The sequence below is a fragment of the Prionailurus viverrinus genome, chromosome C1 (genome assembly GCF_022837055.1).
Source record: "Prionailurus viverrinus isolate Anna chromosome C1, UM_Priviv_1.0, whole genome shotgun sequence".
NCBI classification, from domain to species: Eukaryota; Metazoa; Chordata; class Mammalia; order Carnivora; family Felidae; genus Prionailurus; species Prionailurus viverrinus.
The window spans coordinates 110,265,832-110,284,209 of NC_062568.1; the positions used below are offsets into that span (position 1 = coordinate 110,265,832).

The 18,378-nt window shown below is 47.1% G+C and overlaps 2 protein-coding genes across 2 annotated transcripts in view; both read right to left on the minus strand.

Annotated features, from left to right (window-relative positions):
* LOC125172756 (Golgi pH regulator) overlaps positions 1 to 840 on the minus strand; it is a 60,506-nt gene extending 59,666 nt beyond the window's left edge. Inside the window, exon 1 of the mRNA XM_047871246.1 lies at positions 631 to 840. Coding sequence (XP_047727202.1) covers positions 631 to 672 — 42 coding nt within the window. The 5' untranslated portion in view covers positions 673 to 840. The remainder of the gene's footprint in view (positions 1 to 630) is intronic.
* Positions 841 to 12,579: 11,739 nt separating this feature from the next.
* GJA8 (gap junction protein alpha 8) lies at positions 12,580 to 13,939 on the minus strand. The gene has a single exon (XM_047871994.1). It carries the CDS (start codon positions 13,937 to 13,939, stop codon positions 12,617 to 12,619), a length of 1,323 nt encoding a protein of 440 aa, XP_047727950.1. The 3' UTR covers positions 12,580 to 12,616.
* Positions 13,940 to 18,378: the final 4,439 nt, after the last annotated feature.

Here is an 18,378-nt window from a genome sequence, read left to right on the forward strand (position 1 = left end):
CTGACTGTACGAATGAAGGTGCCCGATCGGTAAGAAAGGAGCGTCGGGAAAAGATCCGAAGAGCGTGTGCAGCAGAAAGAGGATTAAACGATGAGGTGTTGGTGCACAAACGAAACCTTCCACAGTACTTTTAAGATCTCTTAGCTGACCGCGGCAAATTCCTCCAAACCCGGATTCAGGATTTGACAACTAACCAGCAAGGTCCCCACGTGTCCCCAGAAGCCGGCTCCGATTGGCTTGCTGCGCACTCCGCGCCCGGAACCACACTCTTCCCCGAGCCATGGGTCAGCAGCGCGGTCCAGAAGCTTCGGGGCGCTTTGGGGACCGCTCCTTTCTCGCGGCACCGGCTCGGAGCACCGAAGCCGCCTAACTCCCTCCAAAAGTGGACGAGGAAGCGGGGAGATGGAGGCTGGGTGGGGGCACGGACGGCCGCAGGACGCCTCCCCACTACGAGGGCGAGGGAACCGGACGCAGCAAATCCCACACCCTCCCCGAGCTCTGAGAACCGATGAGGCGGGCCCAGGCCGCGGAAGAGCAGAGCGAGACCCCGGGCCAAGTCGGCATCACCGAAGCCCCGAGAAGATTCGCAAAAGAGGCTCGAGGGTCCCGGGGCGGGAGGCAGTAGCTCACCTGGGAGGTAATCATGATACTGGAGTCGATCAGGAAACTCATGGCGAAGTGTAGGGAGGCCTAGTGCCCCCGATTCCCCCTCCCCGTGTCCGCAGAGAGCTTGGGCCACTGGCCCTCTCACACAGGCGGCCTTCGCCCCGGGTCCACCCGCGGGACCGCAGCTCACCAGCCCGACGCCATCAAGCTGCGCCCCAGTCAGCCAATCCGTGGCTCTATCCAGAGCTTCCCGCCCCGGGCCGAGGGTGGGCGGGGCGAACGCGAGGCGCTTGGCAGCCAAGGGGGCGGGGCCAGGGAGGGGCCGTTCTGGGGGCGGGGCTTAATAGAGAGGGCCTGGCTAAAAGGAGCGAGATAGAATTAGGAGGTCTGAAAATCCAAAAGCTGATGTATTGCAAGGTAGCATTTAATTTGTGAGGCTGAAGATGGGGGCGGGGGGAGGGGGGGACCTGAGCTAACATCTTTTTTTAAGTGGTAATTCCATTTTCTAATGGTCATGGCTAATAAGATGAAGTTAACGATTATAATGAGTTAGGTGGTAATTCAGGCATCGTGTTTTAGATGTTACAACTTATACTTGGCTATACAAACAACTGCATCATTACAAGTGAGGAAGAGTGGAAAGGCAGATGATATTTTTAGCATATATAACTAGCCGAGTAATTTCTGATGTAATAACAAAAAAAAAGCACACCGTGTATAACAGAGTGATAATCTCATCGTACTTGGTACCCATCAGCCCACACATTGAGTACTACGCTCTTTGTACCACTCTTTAAGTGGAACAGAAATGAATCGGAGCATGCTCAGAGGTGAACCTGATGGAAGGAACTGAAGTAAGGAGACTCAGGAACATGATAGCTGTCTTCTTGTGAAAAGAATGGGTAGAATTGATATGGCCCCTGGAGATAGATGTAAGACAAAGGACTGGAAGTTAAATGAAGCTTGATTTAATTCAAAACAAGGAATAATTCTTTAAGGGTCTGAAGATGAGTTATTTCGGGAAATGGCTTGAAGTTGCTCAACTATAGACTGAATCACTGCTTCATCCATCCAATACTCATTTCATGAAGGCCTCACTGCTGTGAGGCTTATCCTATCCCACTAGGGCTCTAGCTAGTTCTCGTAGTTCTTGTAGTCTCCTAGCACTAGAAGCAGGCTCCAGCTGATGGCAATGGCCCGGTGTGGGAAGACCTACAGTCAATACCCTGAAGCAGTCTTGAGTACACCTGGCATTGAGGACCTGAGCGTTTAGAGTACTGTAATCTGAGTAGCCGAGACTCACACATTTATTACACACGGGGGAAGGTGTCTCTCTTTCTTGGAGTTGAACTCTGCCTTTCTAAGCAGCCCAAACTACCTGTCAAATGTCCAATCCCTTATCCAGAAGGCTAGGGAACAGTGGGAGTAGCCCTACTATGGGAGAGTCAAACCAGATACCTTTGTGTCCTTGGCTACAGCTCTCAGGGATGCAGGTAGATACCAGCACAGAGGCTACTGTGTAGGCATTTACCTTACGCGTGATAAATTGGAATCTCACCTCACCGAGATTCAAGGCAGTGTAATAGTGCAGAATTCTGGGAGAGTATATTAAGGCAAACAGTTTACCTTGGTGGCTTACTGGGATGTATGGTGGGGATCAGGGTCTCAGTGAACTTGGCATAGCAGAGAAAGGTATGTAGTCCCACTGGCCCCAGCCCTGTGCAAAGCTTTGAATGGCACCATTCAGGATTTTCTCCCTTGTAATACCTGTTTCCAGGTCAAGGACGGGCCTGGGTGACCCAGAGAACTACTACCCCTTGCTTTTGATTGCAGAATGTCTCCAGAAACCTTCATACTAGATTAATATCCACCTGACTCACCTCTCAAAGCATTGGGAGGGATGGCTGAAACTGAGAGGCATGAGTTTTTGCTTTCTTGTCCTCACCTTCGCTTCTCTTTCCCATTAGAGCTATTACCAATCCCCATGACCAACAGTGACCTCTGAGAGGGAGGGAGAGCTCTCCTCTCAACCCCTCAAGACCAAGTGCACAAACCCTTCCCTTCTCTGTATCTCAGTGGAGTCTAAGGTACAGCGTTTAACAATAAAACTATGCTAGTCATATGTCACAAGATGATGACAATAATTATATCACATAGAATAATATATTTATCATGGTGATAATAACCAATACTTACCAAGTGTTTACTATGTGCCAGATACTATTCTTAGATCTGATAATAACTCATTCACTCCCTGACTTACTCCTGACTTGCCTCTTTATGGCAGACACCATTGTTCTGTTTCTTTGGAAGCATATTGAGCACATTGGCACTTATTGGATACCGGGCCTAAGAGAGTGAGGCTCAGGCAGAGAAAGGAGTTCCTTTTTCTTTCTATTCCAAGCAAGAATCTTTCTCTTTTCAGCATTTGACATTGAAATATCCATTTTCTTCACAGGAAGCCTCACCTCCTATGGACAGGGTGGGATCCTGCCCTATGTCCACAACTGGACAAGAATGTGGAAACGTAACCATTCATTAGCGGTACACAAACAACAGCAGGAATTGTTTTCTTATACTTCTAAATTTGTAGGATTATGTCTTTATACTTGCAAATCAAAATTTGTCTAGATTTTTTTCCCCCTGGTACATGATGAATTCCTTTCAATTTGTGTTTTCAGGTCTTTTATCAGCTTATTAAGGAAGTTTCCTCCCATTACATCTTTGATGCTTATGGTTCTCTTGTCCTGACTCTCCTTCAGGAGGATGCATATTTATGTGTTGGATTTCTATTGCCTTCTTTCCATGTCTATTATCTCCTCTGTGATAATTTTCATGCCTTTGTTCCTTCTCTTGGCATTCTGGGAGAATTCCTGGTATCGATTCTTTACAATACTGATTTGGCTTTATGTGTTGCTAATTCTGTTCTTTATACTTAAATCCTATTGTGGCTTTGCTTACTGACCGACAGCTCCTTTTCCAATTCAATGTACTATCTTATTATCTTCTGTTTCATCTCTTGCTTTACAGAGCCCATGTTTTCTTTAATTTTTTTTGAGAGCACAAAACAGATTTTAAGCTTACTTTTATTTTTTAAGTAAATTGAAATTACACTATTCTTTTACTCTTGGTGTCCACTGTTGGTTTTCTTCTTGTGTCTCTGAGACCTTTCATAGACTCCAGGTGGTTAGCCATCTCTTTATTGTTATTTTCCTTGTCTCTTACTCATCTGTAAAGATGAGAGTCCCATCTGGCCCAGTATACACGTAGAACTTAACTGGACACAGTAATTAGCTCAATTTTTAAAAAGTCAAGAAGAAGGGTCTTTGACTACTGGATAAGTATCTAAAAAATATTTAAAGGGGGGCTCCTGGGTGGCTCAGTAGGTGGGGCATCCGACTTCGGCTCAGGTCATGATCTCACAGTTTGTGAGTTCAAGCCCCACGTTGGGCTCTGTGCTGACAGCTCAGAGCGTGGAGCCTGCTTCAGATTCTGTCTCCCTTTCTCTATCCCCCTCCCCTGCTCATGCTCTGTCTCTATCTCTCCCTCAAAAATAAATAAACATTAAAAATTTTTTTAAAAATATTTAAAGGAAAGGCAATTAGTTGGCAATGAAAAAAAGATACAAAGTTGTCCTAGAAATTACGGCTTCAGTCTGATACAATCATGAAAAAAGATATTGGAGAAAGTTGAAGTTCTGATCTGAGAGACATTAGAGATGTCCATATTTATCATAATGCCATAAGAAAATCCCTTGTCAACTGTGTCTGCCTTCAAGACATGATTGAGGATTTTTGGGTCACATTATATTCTTTTGGTTCGGCTCACTTACATTTATTTGATCTCATCCATTTTCTGGAGGTTTTATTAGTCTAACTCAATTCTGTAGATGCTTTGTTCTTTCTTCTATCTATATAGGTCCAGCCATATAGGTTCTTTCTTCAAGCTATATAGGTCATCTATAAAGATGATAACTATAGTAAGTGAGAAAGATAGAAAAAATGCCCCTGGAAAACCTGGATGAATTAGAAAAACTGAACAGTGTTCAGGAAAGCTGAGCATTAGAGAGCGGAAAAGCCCCTCAAAACTCTGTCCTAGCCAAAGGAGTCATGACCAGACACTATAATTGGCTAAGGGCTTCCCTCATGGTGCAATCCGGAATTAGCATTTTTATTACCGTCTATTCAAATCCTGCCTACTTCCAAGAGCATTTGGAGCAGATTAAACCACATATCATTTGTACAATGAAAGCATTAAAACAAAGGAAAAGGAACCGCACTTGATGTCTTTACCTCAAATCTTGCTCCTCTCTAGTTCATTCTTTCCACAGGAGTTGGAACGGTCTGAGGGAAAGTGACCAATAAAAATATGGTGGAAGTAATGGAATGTGACTTCTAAGGTTAGGTCATAAAAGACATGGAAATGTTTGCCTTGATCTCTTGGTTCACTTGCCCAAGGGGAAATCAGCCACCAACTCACAAGACCCTCAAGTAGACCCAAGAGCAACCAACCTGCCAGCACTAACTTGCTAGTCATGTAATCATGTGAGTGAGTGCGTCTGACCACCCCAACCGCAGGCCCCATCAAATTCTGACTACAACATCATGAGAGACCCCAAGCTGCTCCAGAATTCCTGACCCGCAGAAACTGTGAGAGATGATAGATGGTCATCGTTGTTATAAGGCACGAAGTTCTGGAAAGATTTGTCACTCAGCAACAGATAACTGATACATAAATCATCACAGGTGACATTTTTACTAAATATGTGCATGGCATAGCCTGGAGTTCTATCTTTGTAGCCTTTGATTTTCATTTGTTTACCACTCACTGTTCAACTGATAAGCCAAAGCAACAGATTTTAGATTTTTGTTATAACTGCATCTAACCTCAGTTTCTATAAATATACAAGGTATTGCTAGATCCTATATGAGATAAATCTTGAGCTATCAGAGGACTAACACAATAAAGTTTATTTTTATTTAACTCAAAGTTCAAAAGTCCAAATAGAAACTGGTAGGGATGGGAGGCCCTCTGATCTACAATCATTCAAAGACTCTGACTGCCATCTTCAACATAAGGCTTCCAAGTTTGCTCTGGGTGATGATATCCAGCAATTCATATGAAAATCTCCACCACCACCCCCCTTCCTTTATTTATGATAAAGCAAGCCTGCCTGCCTTCAAGCCTGGAACTCCTGGAACCTTAAGGGAATCTTTCTCAGATATATTCCTATGTAGTGTCAGCTTCCAGTACATCCCTTTGGTGATGGGAGCATCTGCCAATTATTTCCTTCCCACCTCGGGAGATGTCTCAGTCCTCATTCATGCGTTCACCAAACATTACTATGTTCTAGGCCCCATGCTAAGTACTGAATATTCAGAGATCTATAGGGTGAAATCTCTATCCTAAAGTTGCTTGCAGTCAGAAGAGAGAAAAGCAAGAGAGAAAACTTGATAAATGCTATGGTAGAAGTGCACACAAGTATCAAGGGATCACAGACAAGGGAGCAACTAACACTGTCTTGGGAAGTTTGTGGAAATTTGATAAAGAAGGAGACAACTGAGCTGAATGTTGAAGGGTGAGAAGGAGCTGACCATGGAGAAAAAGGTAGGCCAGGACAGAGTCCTGAAACATCACGGAATTCATTCATCACCATGGGCTAGGCCTGTCTACACTGGGAACTGGCCAATGGTCCCAGAAGGCTAGGACACATACACATGAGTGGATGTGGGAGATGAGGCTACCAAGGTGGTATTGACTGCAAGCAATAGAGATAATTTTGGCCATGTTAAATCAAACAAACAAACAAACAAAACTCTGGAGTAGTTCTGCAAACTAAAGGAAGGCTAACGAACAGGATCTGGAAAAAGTGGAACCAAGCATGGTCCAGAAATCTAGGTAATTAGGAACTCACTGTGAGTCTGTTCAGCGGCTTTTGTCAAGATGAATGAAGTCCAACCAGGTTGCATTTCTCTGTTACTCCACTCAACATCTGCATTCCAGGGAGGGAAGTTTGCCCATTTGGATCAAAAAAACCCTGACCCTTGACCAGGGGAAGTCAGATAGGCATTTCTTAGAGTTCTACCAAGTTCCTCCAACTGAGGAAGTTATTATAGGAGAAGGAAGAATAGATTTGGGCAGGTAAAAACAGATGTCTTATCTGGGTGGGTTGAGGTCACTTATGAAGGCTTTGTAAGCTGCTTTGAGGAACGTAGAATTTATTGGGTATGTAATGAAGAATGGGAGGATTTTAGCAGAGAAATGACATGGTAAATCCCAGGCAGGATCTTTTGGCCAATTTAAGTTATCTATTTTTATCTGTAATGAGTAACCTTAACTCTTCCCACAGTTCTCAGAGACACAGGAGAGTGTCTTTTGCCTCTTCCCATAAGGCCAAACAAGTATACTTTTTGATTTTTCCTGACATTTGTGTAGAGAAAGAGAAGGAACAAAGTGACCAAATCTCAATGGAAAAGGAGAGTTTTCATGTTCTTTCTGAATCAGAGTCTCTTCCATTCTACTCAGTAGTGAGCTAGAACTAACTACGTATACTGGCACGAAAGAATCATTTGCTAAATTTCCTGGACTTTTGTAAGCCAGTTGCTAGGTACAGTCATTATTAACAATTAAACTACATAAACTTAAAGAAAATGTGAGACACAAGGGAATAAATAGTCAAAGCTCATCGCTTCTTAATTATTTGACTATTAGCTACGCTAACGGGGTTATTGGTATCTATTATAAGGTGGAAAGCTTTTATAATGTTGTGCCACTATACATCTCTCCCCAGCTCTGTTTTCAGTGACATTTTGTTGGAAGCCTGAAATTAGTGGGGAATGGTTGGAGAATTTACACAGAGGAAATTGGCAAATGCTATAAACCAGAGCTTCTTCACCCTGCAGAGAGCGGTTTGTGAAGTGTTTACCAGAATACCACTGCCCCCCTCCCAAAACCCCAGTCCTCTTCTTCCCCAACCCCTCAATTCCAAAGGCAGGTAACCACGAACTGGGGCAGTCTCTTCACAGTCTAGCTTGGTTGACAAGTCAAAAGAAAAAAAAAAAAAACAAAGATGGCGAAAAGTCAAGTTAGTTTTATTTGTTTTGTAACAGTCTAACATGTGACTATTAGCTCTAACATAAGGATGTGGAGGGTCGGAGAATTCAGGACCCAATCCCAAGAATGCCTTTCTCCCTTGCCAGAGATTTCCCCCAGGAAATTTGTTAGGAATATGCTCCTTAGCTGAGTCTTTACTAACCCTGTTTCCTAGGTGGAACGTTTTGCAGAAAAAGGCAATGGAGCCATCAATTTTTCCTTCCAGGAAACTTCATGTGATTCTTCCAGAATTCTTTGTCTGCCCTAGAGAAAGAGCTTCCAGAAAGAAGTGGGGCTAGAGCTAACAGTATGTCCCACTGCTGCCTTGGTGGTCGACTTTGGGAGCTGCAGTGTCTAGGGCAGTGGAGACTGACTTGTCTTCATTAAAGTCTTCTTTTGTCTAACTGCTGAACCTTGAGTTTCGTTTCCTTTTTCTCCTCCCTTCCCGGTTACATATTTAGTTATAGTACAATGATTACAAGAAGGGAAAGTCTCCCTATTTCAGTATCACTTCTAGGCACACACTGACTTTGTTTTACAGATCGGATTTACGCTTACAGGAGTTTTCCATCCAACCAGGCAAACCCTTTTGCATCTAAATGTTGCTAACTTGGGTTGTGTGGTCATTTGCACACAGTATGCATCGAGGAATAATTCGGGGTGGGGGGGGGAGGGGAGGAGTGGGGTGGGCTATGCTGTGTGGGTGGTAGCTTCTTTTTCACCCTGAGCATGACTTAACCACCCTCCCCAGGAGCTCACGGAGAGCAGCTGCCCACACTAGCCTTGCCCCTGGCCTTCCACATGGCTTAAACTGCAGAGTTCCTGCACATAGCTCCGCCAGTATCCAGGGGCTGCGTTCTGCTATGAGTCAGAGACTCTGGTCTCAGGGGCTGGCACATCTCTACACATGAGCCCTGGGAAGCTGACCACCTCCTGTAGCACCACCTTGAGCATTGAATTCTCGCGTGATTAAAAATGTGCTCTTTTCACAGTGTAATTCTTAGGAATTCAGGACGACAGAAACATTGCCCATCCCCTCCCCACCCCCCACCCCCCCATTTACTTCCTTCACTTTACTTATTAGCTGACTTTTTGTCGGGATCTTAGTCAACAATCTATGCCGGATTTGAAAGTGGTGACTGTCCTTGCTTCACTATGCATTTTACAATAAGGACTTCTGACAAATTTGGACAAGGCCATCTTCCCTTTCCTTGATTTCCAAATTAGTGAATTAAAAAAAACACCCACGTATTTCTTCTAGTATGCTCATGGTGTTTCCTGGGTATCAATTCACTTGTTCTATCTTGTGAAGGAGGGGTAAAATTTGTTACCTCCCCCCCCCCCCCCCCCCGCAGGTGACTGAGGGAAAATCGTCATATGGAGCAGGTAAGTGACATCTTGGGGTCCTGGGGCAGCCAACACTTCTGACTTGACCTTCATTGTTCTTTGTGGGTAAATCTTATCCCCAGGTCACAGTGACCCTCAGGAGTATTTGTCTGATTCTGTGTGGGAGATGTCACCTGTGTGGCAAGTTGCAGTGTCACCGTGAAAAGCAGATAGGCCTTTTTATGATGCCCCAAATGCTAGGCCTAGGGATTACAGACCCAGGTTTGAAATTTCCGAACTGAACTTTGAGTTACTCTGTCCCTCCCTGTCACAGATCTCCCCTGATGGAGGAGGTGTTATAGCTGCTGTTAAGTGATTGGCCCTTTTCCTCTGGAGCAGGCTGTACTTTGGATATCCAGCTGTTCACTGATTCTTTTTATCAGTAGGTCTACATGCCCTAAGGATTTTAGTCTAACAAGGGAAGGACCCAGAGTAGGATTTAAAGCTGGACCTACTGGAGCCCAGGGGGGGATTATAATCCTGAGTCGGTCATAATTATTTGCCTCCAAACAGATACTGAGGGATCCAGCTGTACAACGTTAAGGGCCTCCACGGACACAGAGCTGCCTGCAAATGGAACCTGGGACCTCTTCCAGAGGATGAAAGTAATTGCCAATCTGTCCCCAGTCGTTTCTCAAGGTCAAAGAGCCTCAGGTTCCTACTAAACATATGGGGGTCCAGATTCTGTTTTGAGCCTTCTCTGAGAAAACTGATCTCCAGAGTGTCTATTCCACGTTGGAAAAACTCTCACTAGGTAAATGCAAAGCAGGTTGAGAGGGGGGGATGGAAACCACCCATCTCCCTTCCTTCCCAGTCTCCCTGCTGCTAGAGGAATCTTTCAGGGAGTGGTGACACTGGGCGGGGGGTTGGGGGGGGGGCTCCAGGCTTGGCGGCCAACTCGTTAATCCTTAACGATACCCCTGGAGGTAGGTTGGTGGCAAATACCATCTCTAGTTTGTAGACAGAAAACCAAGAGACACAGAGGTTAAGGGATGACAACAGCACAGCTACTAAATGGCAGAAATAGAAAAAAAAAAATCCTGGTCCCTTGATGTCTGTGTCTATTTCTGCTCCCAAATAGTCTTCCTCTTTTATTGGGGAGACTAAGAGGGAAAATGGCAACTTCCCTGGTGGTGGGGTCGGTACAGACAGTGAGGCAGGATCCTGCTTCCTCCCGGGAAATACACTCACTCGCAGGCTCATGCCAAGACAAGGAGGCCTGCAGCCTTCACCCCTGCACCAGCAGTTTTCACTTAGAGCAGGGTGAATTCTCTTTTTCGGATGAGGTCCTTGTGGAGATAGACACTCCATTCTGGTGATGATCAAGCTGTTCTCAGGCTCTGAGTTTATATCTTCTTAAAATGAGTGTGCAGGAGCAAAACTGTAGGAGCAATTGTGCAGCCATTGGGGTGAGCGCAGTGGCGCAGTGTCTGTTCCCAGGCCCCGGGGCATGTGACTTGTCTCACCATAGGGAAGTTCTGGGTGGAGCGGTGTTGATTGCCAGGGGAAGAGTCAAGCAGTAGCCAGAAAGTCACATGTCTCTGAGATAAATACACCTCTTCTATTCAACTATCCACTGCCTGATACATTCTTTCACTGAAGGTTTGTCACTGTGGATTAACCTAGGTAAAATATATTTTAAGCTGTCTCTTTGAAAATGTAAAAGTTCCCCGGAGTATTTATCAAACAACCATACCTTAGAACGAATTTAATTTCTAGACCACTTTGTTTTAGAATGGGACACCACAGAATGGGAGGGGAGGAATAGTTTGGGAGGAGGCTCTCTCTGCTATGGAAAATCCCCTTAAAAGGAAGGGGATAATCAGAGGGGCAGCAAAAGGGAATTCCTTACTCCAGGATGGGGCTGGCTGGGGGAAGACAGAATTAAGGCAGTTTTCTGGGTACTTCTTTCGGGTTCCCTGGTGGTCCCATGTCCAGATCTCTGCCGTGTCATTTTGGTTTCTATCCCTCGAAGCATAGCTTTGGTTCAGATAAACCATCCTGGTTATCACTTTGTCCCTCAGCTCTGGGAATTGATTGGCTCTAGGTGAAATTGCTTCCTGTGGGAAATATGTACTTGTACTTGAGGGTTTCCCCAAACTGGACTGCATGTTTGAGGAGTGTTGGTTGTAAGGGTCAAGGGTAGGAGAACTTTGAGATTCTTCTTGTTCCCTTTAAGCCTCTGTGTCCCTTCTAGGGAGGAGGCCTGGCCTGGGACCAGACTTTGAGATTCTGGCTGTTTGAGCTCCCACTTGGTAAGAGGCTCTCCCTAGTACCGCCGTGATGGTCCTCCTTGTGCACATCTTATGTCTGGGCAAGGCCTGAGAGCTGACTCTCCTCAAGACGGGCCAGCAGACAGTTTATCTGCTGGCTCAGAACTGGGCTTACCTCCAGCCCCTGATAGGAAGGAGGCGTGGCTCTCAGGGTGAGCACTGATATTGGCAGAGGAGAGGAAAGAAGGGCACGTTCTTTCTTCAGGGAAGAAGACTGCGACCAGACCTCCAGGCCTTTTCAGCTCAGGGAGAGGGTCTGGGGCCTTGCCCTCTTTCCCTGATGGTGCCCCGGACAGAATTCCCACCAATTCAAGGGGTATAATCGCATCAGAAACCAGGAGCTACGGTGTCCTGAGAGAGAGGTCAGTGAGAATACTGGGTATCTCCTGGGCTGATGACTTTACCTGGACACTCCAAATTGGTGAAATGAGATTTGGGCGGCCTAGACACAAGTTGAGACCATAAGTAACATGACCAATTCCACGGGAAAGCCGGGCTCACTAGTGTAGGCTCACCTTGCACATTGGTGTCCCATGGGTCAAATCTGGCTGGCACACATTTTGCTTGGCCCACATGGCATGTTTAAATTTTAGCTGGCAATATTAAAGAGGTTGGACATTTCACTGAGAAGTTTGGGCTTCTGGATTCTGTGGAAAACTCTGAAATTTCTGTGGTAACACTGCCCGGTAATCAGTGCCTGGCACTGAGCGACAGCTGCCCTCTGCCCTCCCCCGCCAATCTTCACACCCCTAGACGTCCCATGGCATTAGAAAAGGCCCACCCCACCGATTTAAAGCACCTGCCTGCATCCTGTAGGCATTTGAGTTTGGGCCCCCTGATACTTGGTCACACGGCGTCCGCTAGGGAAGTGCTGGGGTGATAAAGTCTGGCTGAGCCAGCGGGCTTGAGTCATGGCTGGTAAACAGCTGTGAGGCATCCACAGTTCTGATCGGAAGGATTCCGATGGAGAAACGGGGGCGAAAGCAGAGTTCCCCACTGCAGCTGGGGTAGAGGGGCAGGGCAGTCATTTGAGACTGGGAACTTTGAGGGGACAGTGGGTTTATCTTGGTGGCCCTTTTATATGGGAAAGCTGGTTTCCTAGTTGAACAGCAAAGTACTGTACCCCTGCAGTACCTGTCCAACCAGGGGTGGGTGGGAGGGGAGGGACAGAAGACTCCAATCATGGTGGCATCCTTTACGTTTCATCTTGCCCTAGGTCAGCTCAGGGGTTTTCTTCTCTCTCTTTCTTCGGCAACACTTCACACGGTTAGATCGTCGGACCTGGCACGGCTGCTGGTCTTGCTCAGCCTGCTCAGTGGTCTGGTGTCATCCCTGCTCGGGTCGGGACACAGTGAAGGCGACTTCTCCACGGGCAGCCCTTGCTTGGCTACCTTCTCAGCCTGCAGCTCGTCCTTCTCACCCTCCTTCCCGACCTCGGGAGTCTCCACTTTCTCCCCCTCCAGCACTGCCAGGGTCTCCTGCCCTTCCGTGCTCACTCTCTCGGCTTCCTGCCTCTTGTCTCCCACCTCCGGTTCCGCCCCCTCCTCCACGGGCTGCTCTCCCCCCTCTCCCTCCTGGGCTCCCACCTGAGCGTAGGAAGGCAGTGTCTCTTGGTAAGCCCGGGACAGGTCCCCCAGGGGCCCGGGGCCCATCTTCTCCTCGAACTGCGCGAAAGGCTTGGCAGAGAGGGGGCTGGTCTCCACCATCCCGACCTCGGTCAGAGGGAAATAGTGGGACACGATTTTCTCTTCTTCCAGCAGCTGGTAGCCCTTGGCTTTCTGGATGGAGGAGACGGCGATGGAGTGCAGGGACTTCTCGGGGATCTCCCCCAGGGGCTGCTCCACGGGCCTCTTGAAGGCCGACCGGATTCTCTTCAGGCCCAGGTGGCTCATCTCCAGAATGTTGAGGAAGAGGGACACGGAGGCCACAGACAGCATGAACAGGATGAAGATGGTCTTCTCCGTGGGCCGCGACACGAAGCAGTCCACCACGTTGGGGCAGGGCCACCTGCTGCAGCGGTAGAGGGGCAGGATCCGGAACCCGTAGAGGAAGTAGTGGCCCACGACGAAGCCCACCTCGAAGAGGGTCTTGAAGATGATGTGGCAGATGTAGGTCCTCAGCAGGGTCCCCTCCAGCCGGAACTTCTTGGTGCCTTTGCTGCTGTTGCTGCCCTTCTTGACGCTGCCCTGGTCGGCGGCTAGGGGCGCCCTGTCGCCGCCCTCGGGCGCCCCCTGCTGGCACAGCTCGTCGGCCTCGCGCTCCTTGCGCTTCTCCTGCATGCGCACGTGGTGCACGGCGTGGCCCACGTACACGAGCGACGGCGTGGACACGAAGATGATCTGCAGCACCCACAGGCGGATGTGCGAGATGGGGAAGGCCTCGTCGTAGCACACGTTCTCGCAGCCTGGCTGCTGGGTGTTGCACACGAAGTCGGACTGCTCGTCCCCCCACACGAACTCGGCCGCCGTGCCCAGGATGAGGATCCGGAAGATGAAGAGCACCGTGAGCCAGACCCTGCCGATGACCGTGGAGTGCTCGTTCACCTCCTCCAAGATGTTCCCCAGGAAACTCCAGTCGCCCATGTCTCACCCACCTGGAGGAGGCAGAAGGCAAGAGCTGAGCGGCCGCGGGGCACCCCCGAGCGAGGCTGTCTGTGCCAACCCTCGGGGTCCCTCTCCTTTCTGAGTTAACTGCCACAGTCCGCGCGTGAGCCGCGCCCATGCAGCGCTCTTGGCGCAGACGGTGAGGCGGGGGTGGGCGGGGTTGGGGGGGGGAAGCAGCCTGAAGGATCTGCTTCCACTAGCTTCCTCATCTGTAAAATGGGTTGAACGCTAACACCTGTTCTCAGTCACTGTGCAAGCAAGCGGTAGTCTGCAAGGGTACGGGAGGCAATAGGTATGGAATTCCTCGAGTTCCACCCCAAATAAGGGTTCGCGGTTGACCATAGATAGAAACCCCATGGTTTCATGGATTTAAATCGAGACCACAAGCTTGAACTAAGCCTCAAGACGCATAACCCTTAAAGAATACCCCACCCCACGGGGGTGCGGGCCCCCAACACAATTCTAGGGTGTGTGAGATGGTCTGTAGCCACCTTACTTTTCACCGTGTGGGGATGTGTAATGATCGGGCGTTTGAAGTGGAAGGAAAGGAACACTTTTTGAACGTCTCCTTTGCGGCAGACTTTTGACATTACATTATTCCGTTTAATTTGATTATGCTGGACTCTAATCTCCACGAGGATAAGGACCACGCCTGTTTTATTTACTGCTACGTGCTCAGTGCCTGCCACAGGGCCCAGCACGTAGTGAAAACTCAAAAGGTATTTAACCCGTCTGGTTTGATGAGAAAACAGAAGATCAGAGAGGTTAAATAAACTAAGATCAGACAGCTAAGTAGCAGGAGTTTTGTCCTCCTGGTCCCAAAGCCTGACTTCTTTCCACCACTCTGTGGAGATAACATTGCTTTCGATCAAAACTACGCAACTCCTGTACTCACAATTTATGTTTCTTCTGTCTCTGGGTTGAGATTTGGAAACCATTCTTAATAGCTTCACAAATTGAGAGCAATATTTTTTTATATTATTGGTATAACCCTTTTACATCCAGAGGATGGGGAGAGGGCTTCAGGGAGGAATCATGTTACGGGGTGAGGAAGGTCCACGGAGACGCTTTTAGTGTCCCACTGAGTAAAAAAGGTTTTAGGGTCTGTACCATGCGGCTATTTTAACACAACTAAAAATTTGTTGGAAAAAAATGCCATTAAACATGATAGCATATAATGCCCCTAGCAGCAGCAACGACTAATGCACATGGGATCGAACTGACAGGGTGATGTGTGCAAACTGGGGCATTCATCCACTGCAACCCTGGGCTAACCTATGAAGGACTATAATCAGAACTTCCATTTTGGGGCGTCTGGCTGGCACAGTCCGGGGAGCGTGGAACTCTTGATCTTGGACTCATGGGTTCGAACCCCACGTTGGCCATAGAGATTACTTAAATAAATACATAAATAAAAAAACTTAAAAAAAGAAAAAAAAAACCCTTCTACCTCAACCTGTGGCAGATATTCCTCCAGCTTGCACATCTCTAGAGTTGCAGTGTTTTCCTCATCACTGCTCTCAGACCAGGACAAGAGCCCTTGCCCGAGTTGCTGCTCAGGGCTTCTTTCCGCCTCGCCCTACCCTACAGGATTAGAAGCCTATGGGGGCAAAGGAATATACCCACCACTGACAGTGGTGACTTTAATGACAGTGATATTTGTTAACCACTCGATGGGTAATGAAAAGTGATAGTTTGGGTGTAATTTTCTTCTTTTTTTAAATGATTTTTTTTTTCAACGTTTATTTATTTTTGGGACAGAGAGAGACAGAGCATGAACGGGGGAGGGGCAGAGAGAGAGGGAGACACAGAATCGGAAACAGGCTCCAGGCTCTGAGCCATCAGCCCAGAGCCCGACGCGGGGCTCGAACTCACGGACCACGAGATCGTGACCTGGCTGAAGTCGGACGCTTAACCGACTGCGCCACCCAGGCGCCCCGTTGGGGTGTAATTTTCATCGCCAGGAGAGGATAAACAAAGTGGCATCTTCAAGCCTCCTTCCGACCTGTGGTTTGGAGCCTGGCCAGACAGTCGTGGGTGGCAGACAATGACGACTGGCATGAGTAATGCCCAGCCCATGCCCTCAGGTTATGTACAACCACTGTCTGCTTTTTGTTGCTCCTCTTGGAACCCCAGAAACTCCCAATTAGGTAGGGCATCCAACAGCAGCTTCTCTCCTCTTGGGAAGGTGAGAGCATCCGGGGCTCCCTAATCATGACTCCAGCATTGGAAGGAGTTCCTTGTAGGCATGGGGGTACCGAGAGTGGGAGAGGGTCCTCTACTCAGAACCGGATGTTCGGAATCCTAATCACATGTGCCTAGTTATACTTCTGCACTTGACACTCCTCAAAGTACTGTTAAATCTAGTCCTTGCCCTGTAACAAGTGGCAGCCATTTCCATCACCTTTGGGGAAAAGATGGGAAGCATCACGAACAGACAGCCCAAGCATAAATCCTAGTGGTGGCAGAGCTGGGAAAATCCAAGTTTCTTACAACATGAGTCAGTCTAACATTCATGTTAAAACAACAATTTATGTAATTTACTCCCACAGGATCAACTCTGGCTTTAACATACTCTAAATCTCGTGTTGCTAATGTCTTATCCCCATTGATATGTCAGCTTGCTTTTGACACTCTTCCTTGTACTGTACTGCATCAGTCCTTTGGGATTTCCGTGTGTATTTCACTTGTGTGCCACAATGAATGTGTGCAGCGAGCACACACTCCCGGAACCGTACGTCTATCAGTCTTGTTTCTTCCTTTGAGAATCAAAAGCTCTTGGAGGGCAGGGACCATTTTGTTTTCATCTTCTGTGAGCCATCATGACACAAAACAAAGACTTTCACAGAGTGGGCCCTCCATAAACACCAGTGCATGGGACCAATAGTAATCATTTCAAACCTGAACTTCTCAATCTCTGAGTGTGTGGAATACTGATATTACTTAAAGTCTGGAGAACTCCAGTCTTCTTTGCTGCAGTTAGCAATGGGGAGGCTGGGAACTTGCAGAGAAATGCTAACTACCAAAAAAGGATAGTAAATTAATCCCAAACTAGCTCTTTTGAGGCACTGTTTTGTATAAGATCAAAGATATAAATAAACTGGAATCTAGAAAAGATTCTTGACATGTGAATGATGTGATATATGTTCGTGAAACAAGAGACCCTCCTGAGCACCCCATCAGTAATTTCCAAAGTAAAGCCAAACAGGGCTGTGTCCTTCCACATTCCATGCTGCAATGCTGGGATTGAGCATATGTGTGTGTATGTGTGTTTCATGTCTCATTACAAGGTTTCTCATAATAATGGAAAGAGAGAAACTAATTTAGGATGAAATCTTTCCAATTCCATCCTATTGAAACAGGCCAACTATGCTTTTAAGAAGAGAAGCTTTAGGGCGCCTGGGTGGCTCAGTCAGTTGAGCGTCTGACTCTTGATTTCCGCTCAGGTCGTGATCTCACAGTTCATGGGATCGAGCTCTGCACTGGGCTCTGTGCTCACTGTGTGGAGCCTGGCTGGGATTCGCTCTCTCTCCCCCTCCCCTGCTTTCTCTCTCTCTCTAAAATAAATAAACATTTTAAAAAAAATAAGAAGAGAAGCTTTAGAGGTGCTAAGGGAAAGGTTCCTGACTTCTGCACATGAAAATTATACTCAAAGGAAGTCAGATCAGAGTATATCTGAACAAGCTATTCCACTGGAGCAGGGAGCGATCTAAACCAAAGAAAGAATATTTTTCTGCTCTTCTTCAAAGAGGAACAGATCTCTTACAGATGGAAAATAAACCGATGGAGTTCAAGCCTCCACCCCCAGGACATCCACCAGAACACCCACCAGAGGATTATGGTTTTAAGTAATGATAAAAATGACATCTTATGTTTGGGTCTCCCTTGTCTATTTATAACTGATACACTTTTCCATATCTTATTTCAGCCCTTATAACAACCTGCGAACGAGGCCCGTGGTTCTCAGCCTTGGATTTCACAGACTAGTACAATAACAACAACAAAATAGAGTGACCAACATAGGGCTACCAGCTCCTGATTGTACCAAGCAAGGGCCTAAAAATAAGAAACTTATTAAATCACTAATTATGACTACAGTCTGTTTTCACCATCATTCCACAAAAGGGGAATTTTCACACCGCAAAACTAGAAAAGACACAATTTCAGAATAATAGGCCTTTAGACTGAACACATTTAAGTTGGTGAAAAAATGTGCTACATTGTTTACTGCATTATTACTACAGGCTGCTGAAAAGTTCATCTTGGACCAGAACTCACAGATCCACAGAATGACTATTTGAGAAAAAGAGAACCAGGCATTATCACCCCCCTCTCCGCCCCCCCCCCCCCCCCCCCCCCCCCGCTTACCAGATAGGAAGGTAGACTAGGAAGTTAAATAAGTCTAAAGAGTCTCAGCT

Bases quoted from the DNA above. Each gene is read 5' to 3' on its own strand.
- GJA8 (XM_047871994.1), bottom strand. From the start codon at position 13,939: ATGGGCGACTGGAGTTTCCTGGGGAACATCTTGGAGGAGGTGAACGAG.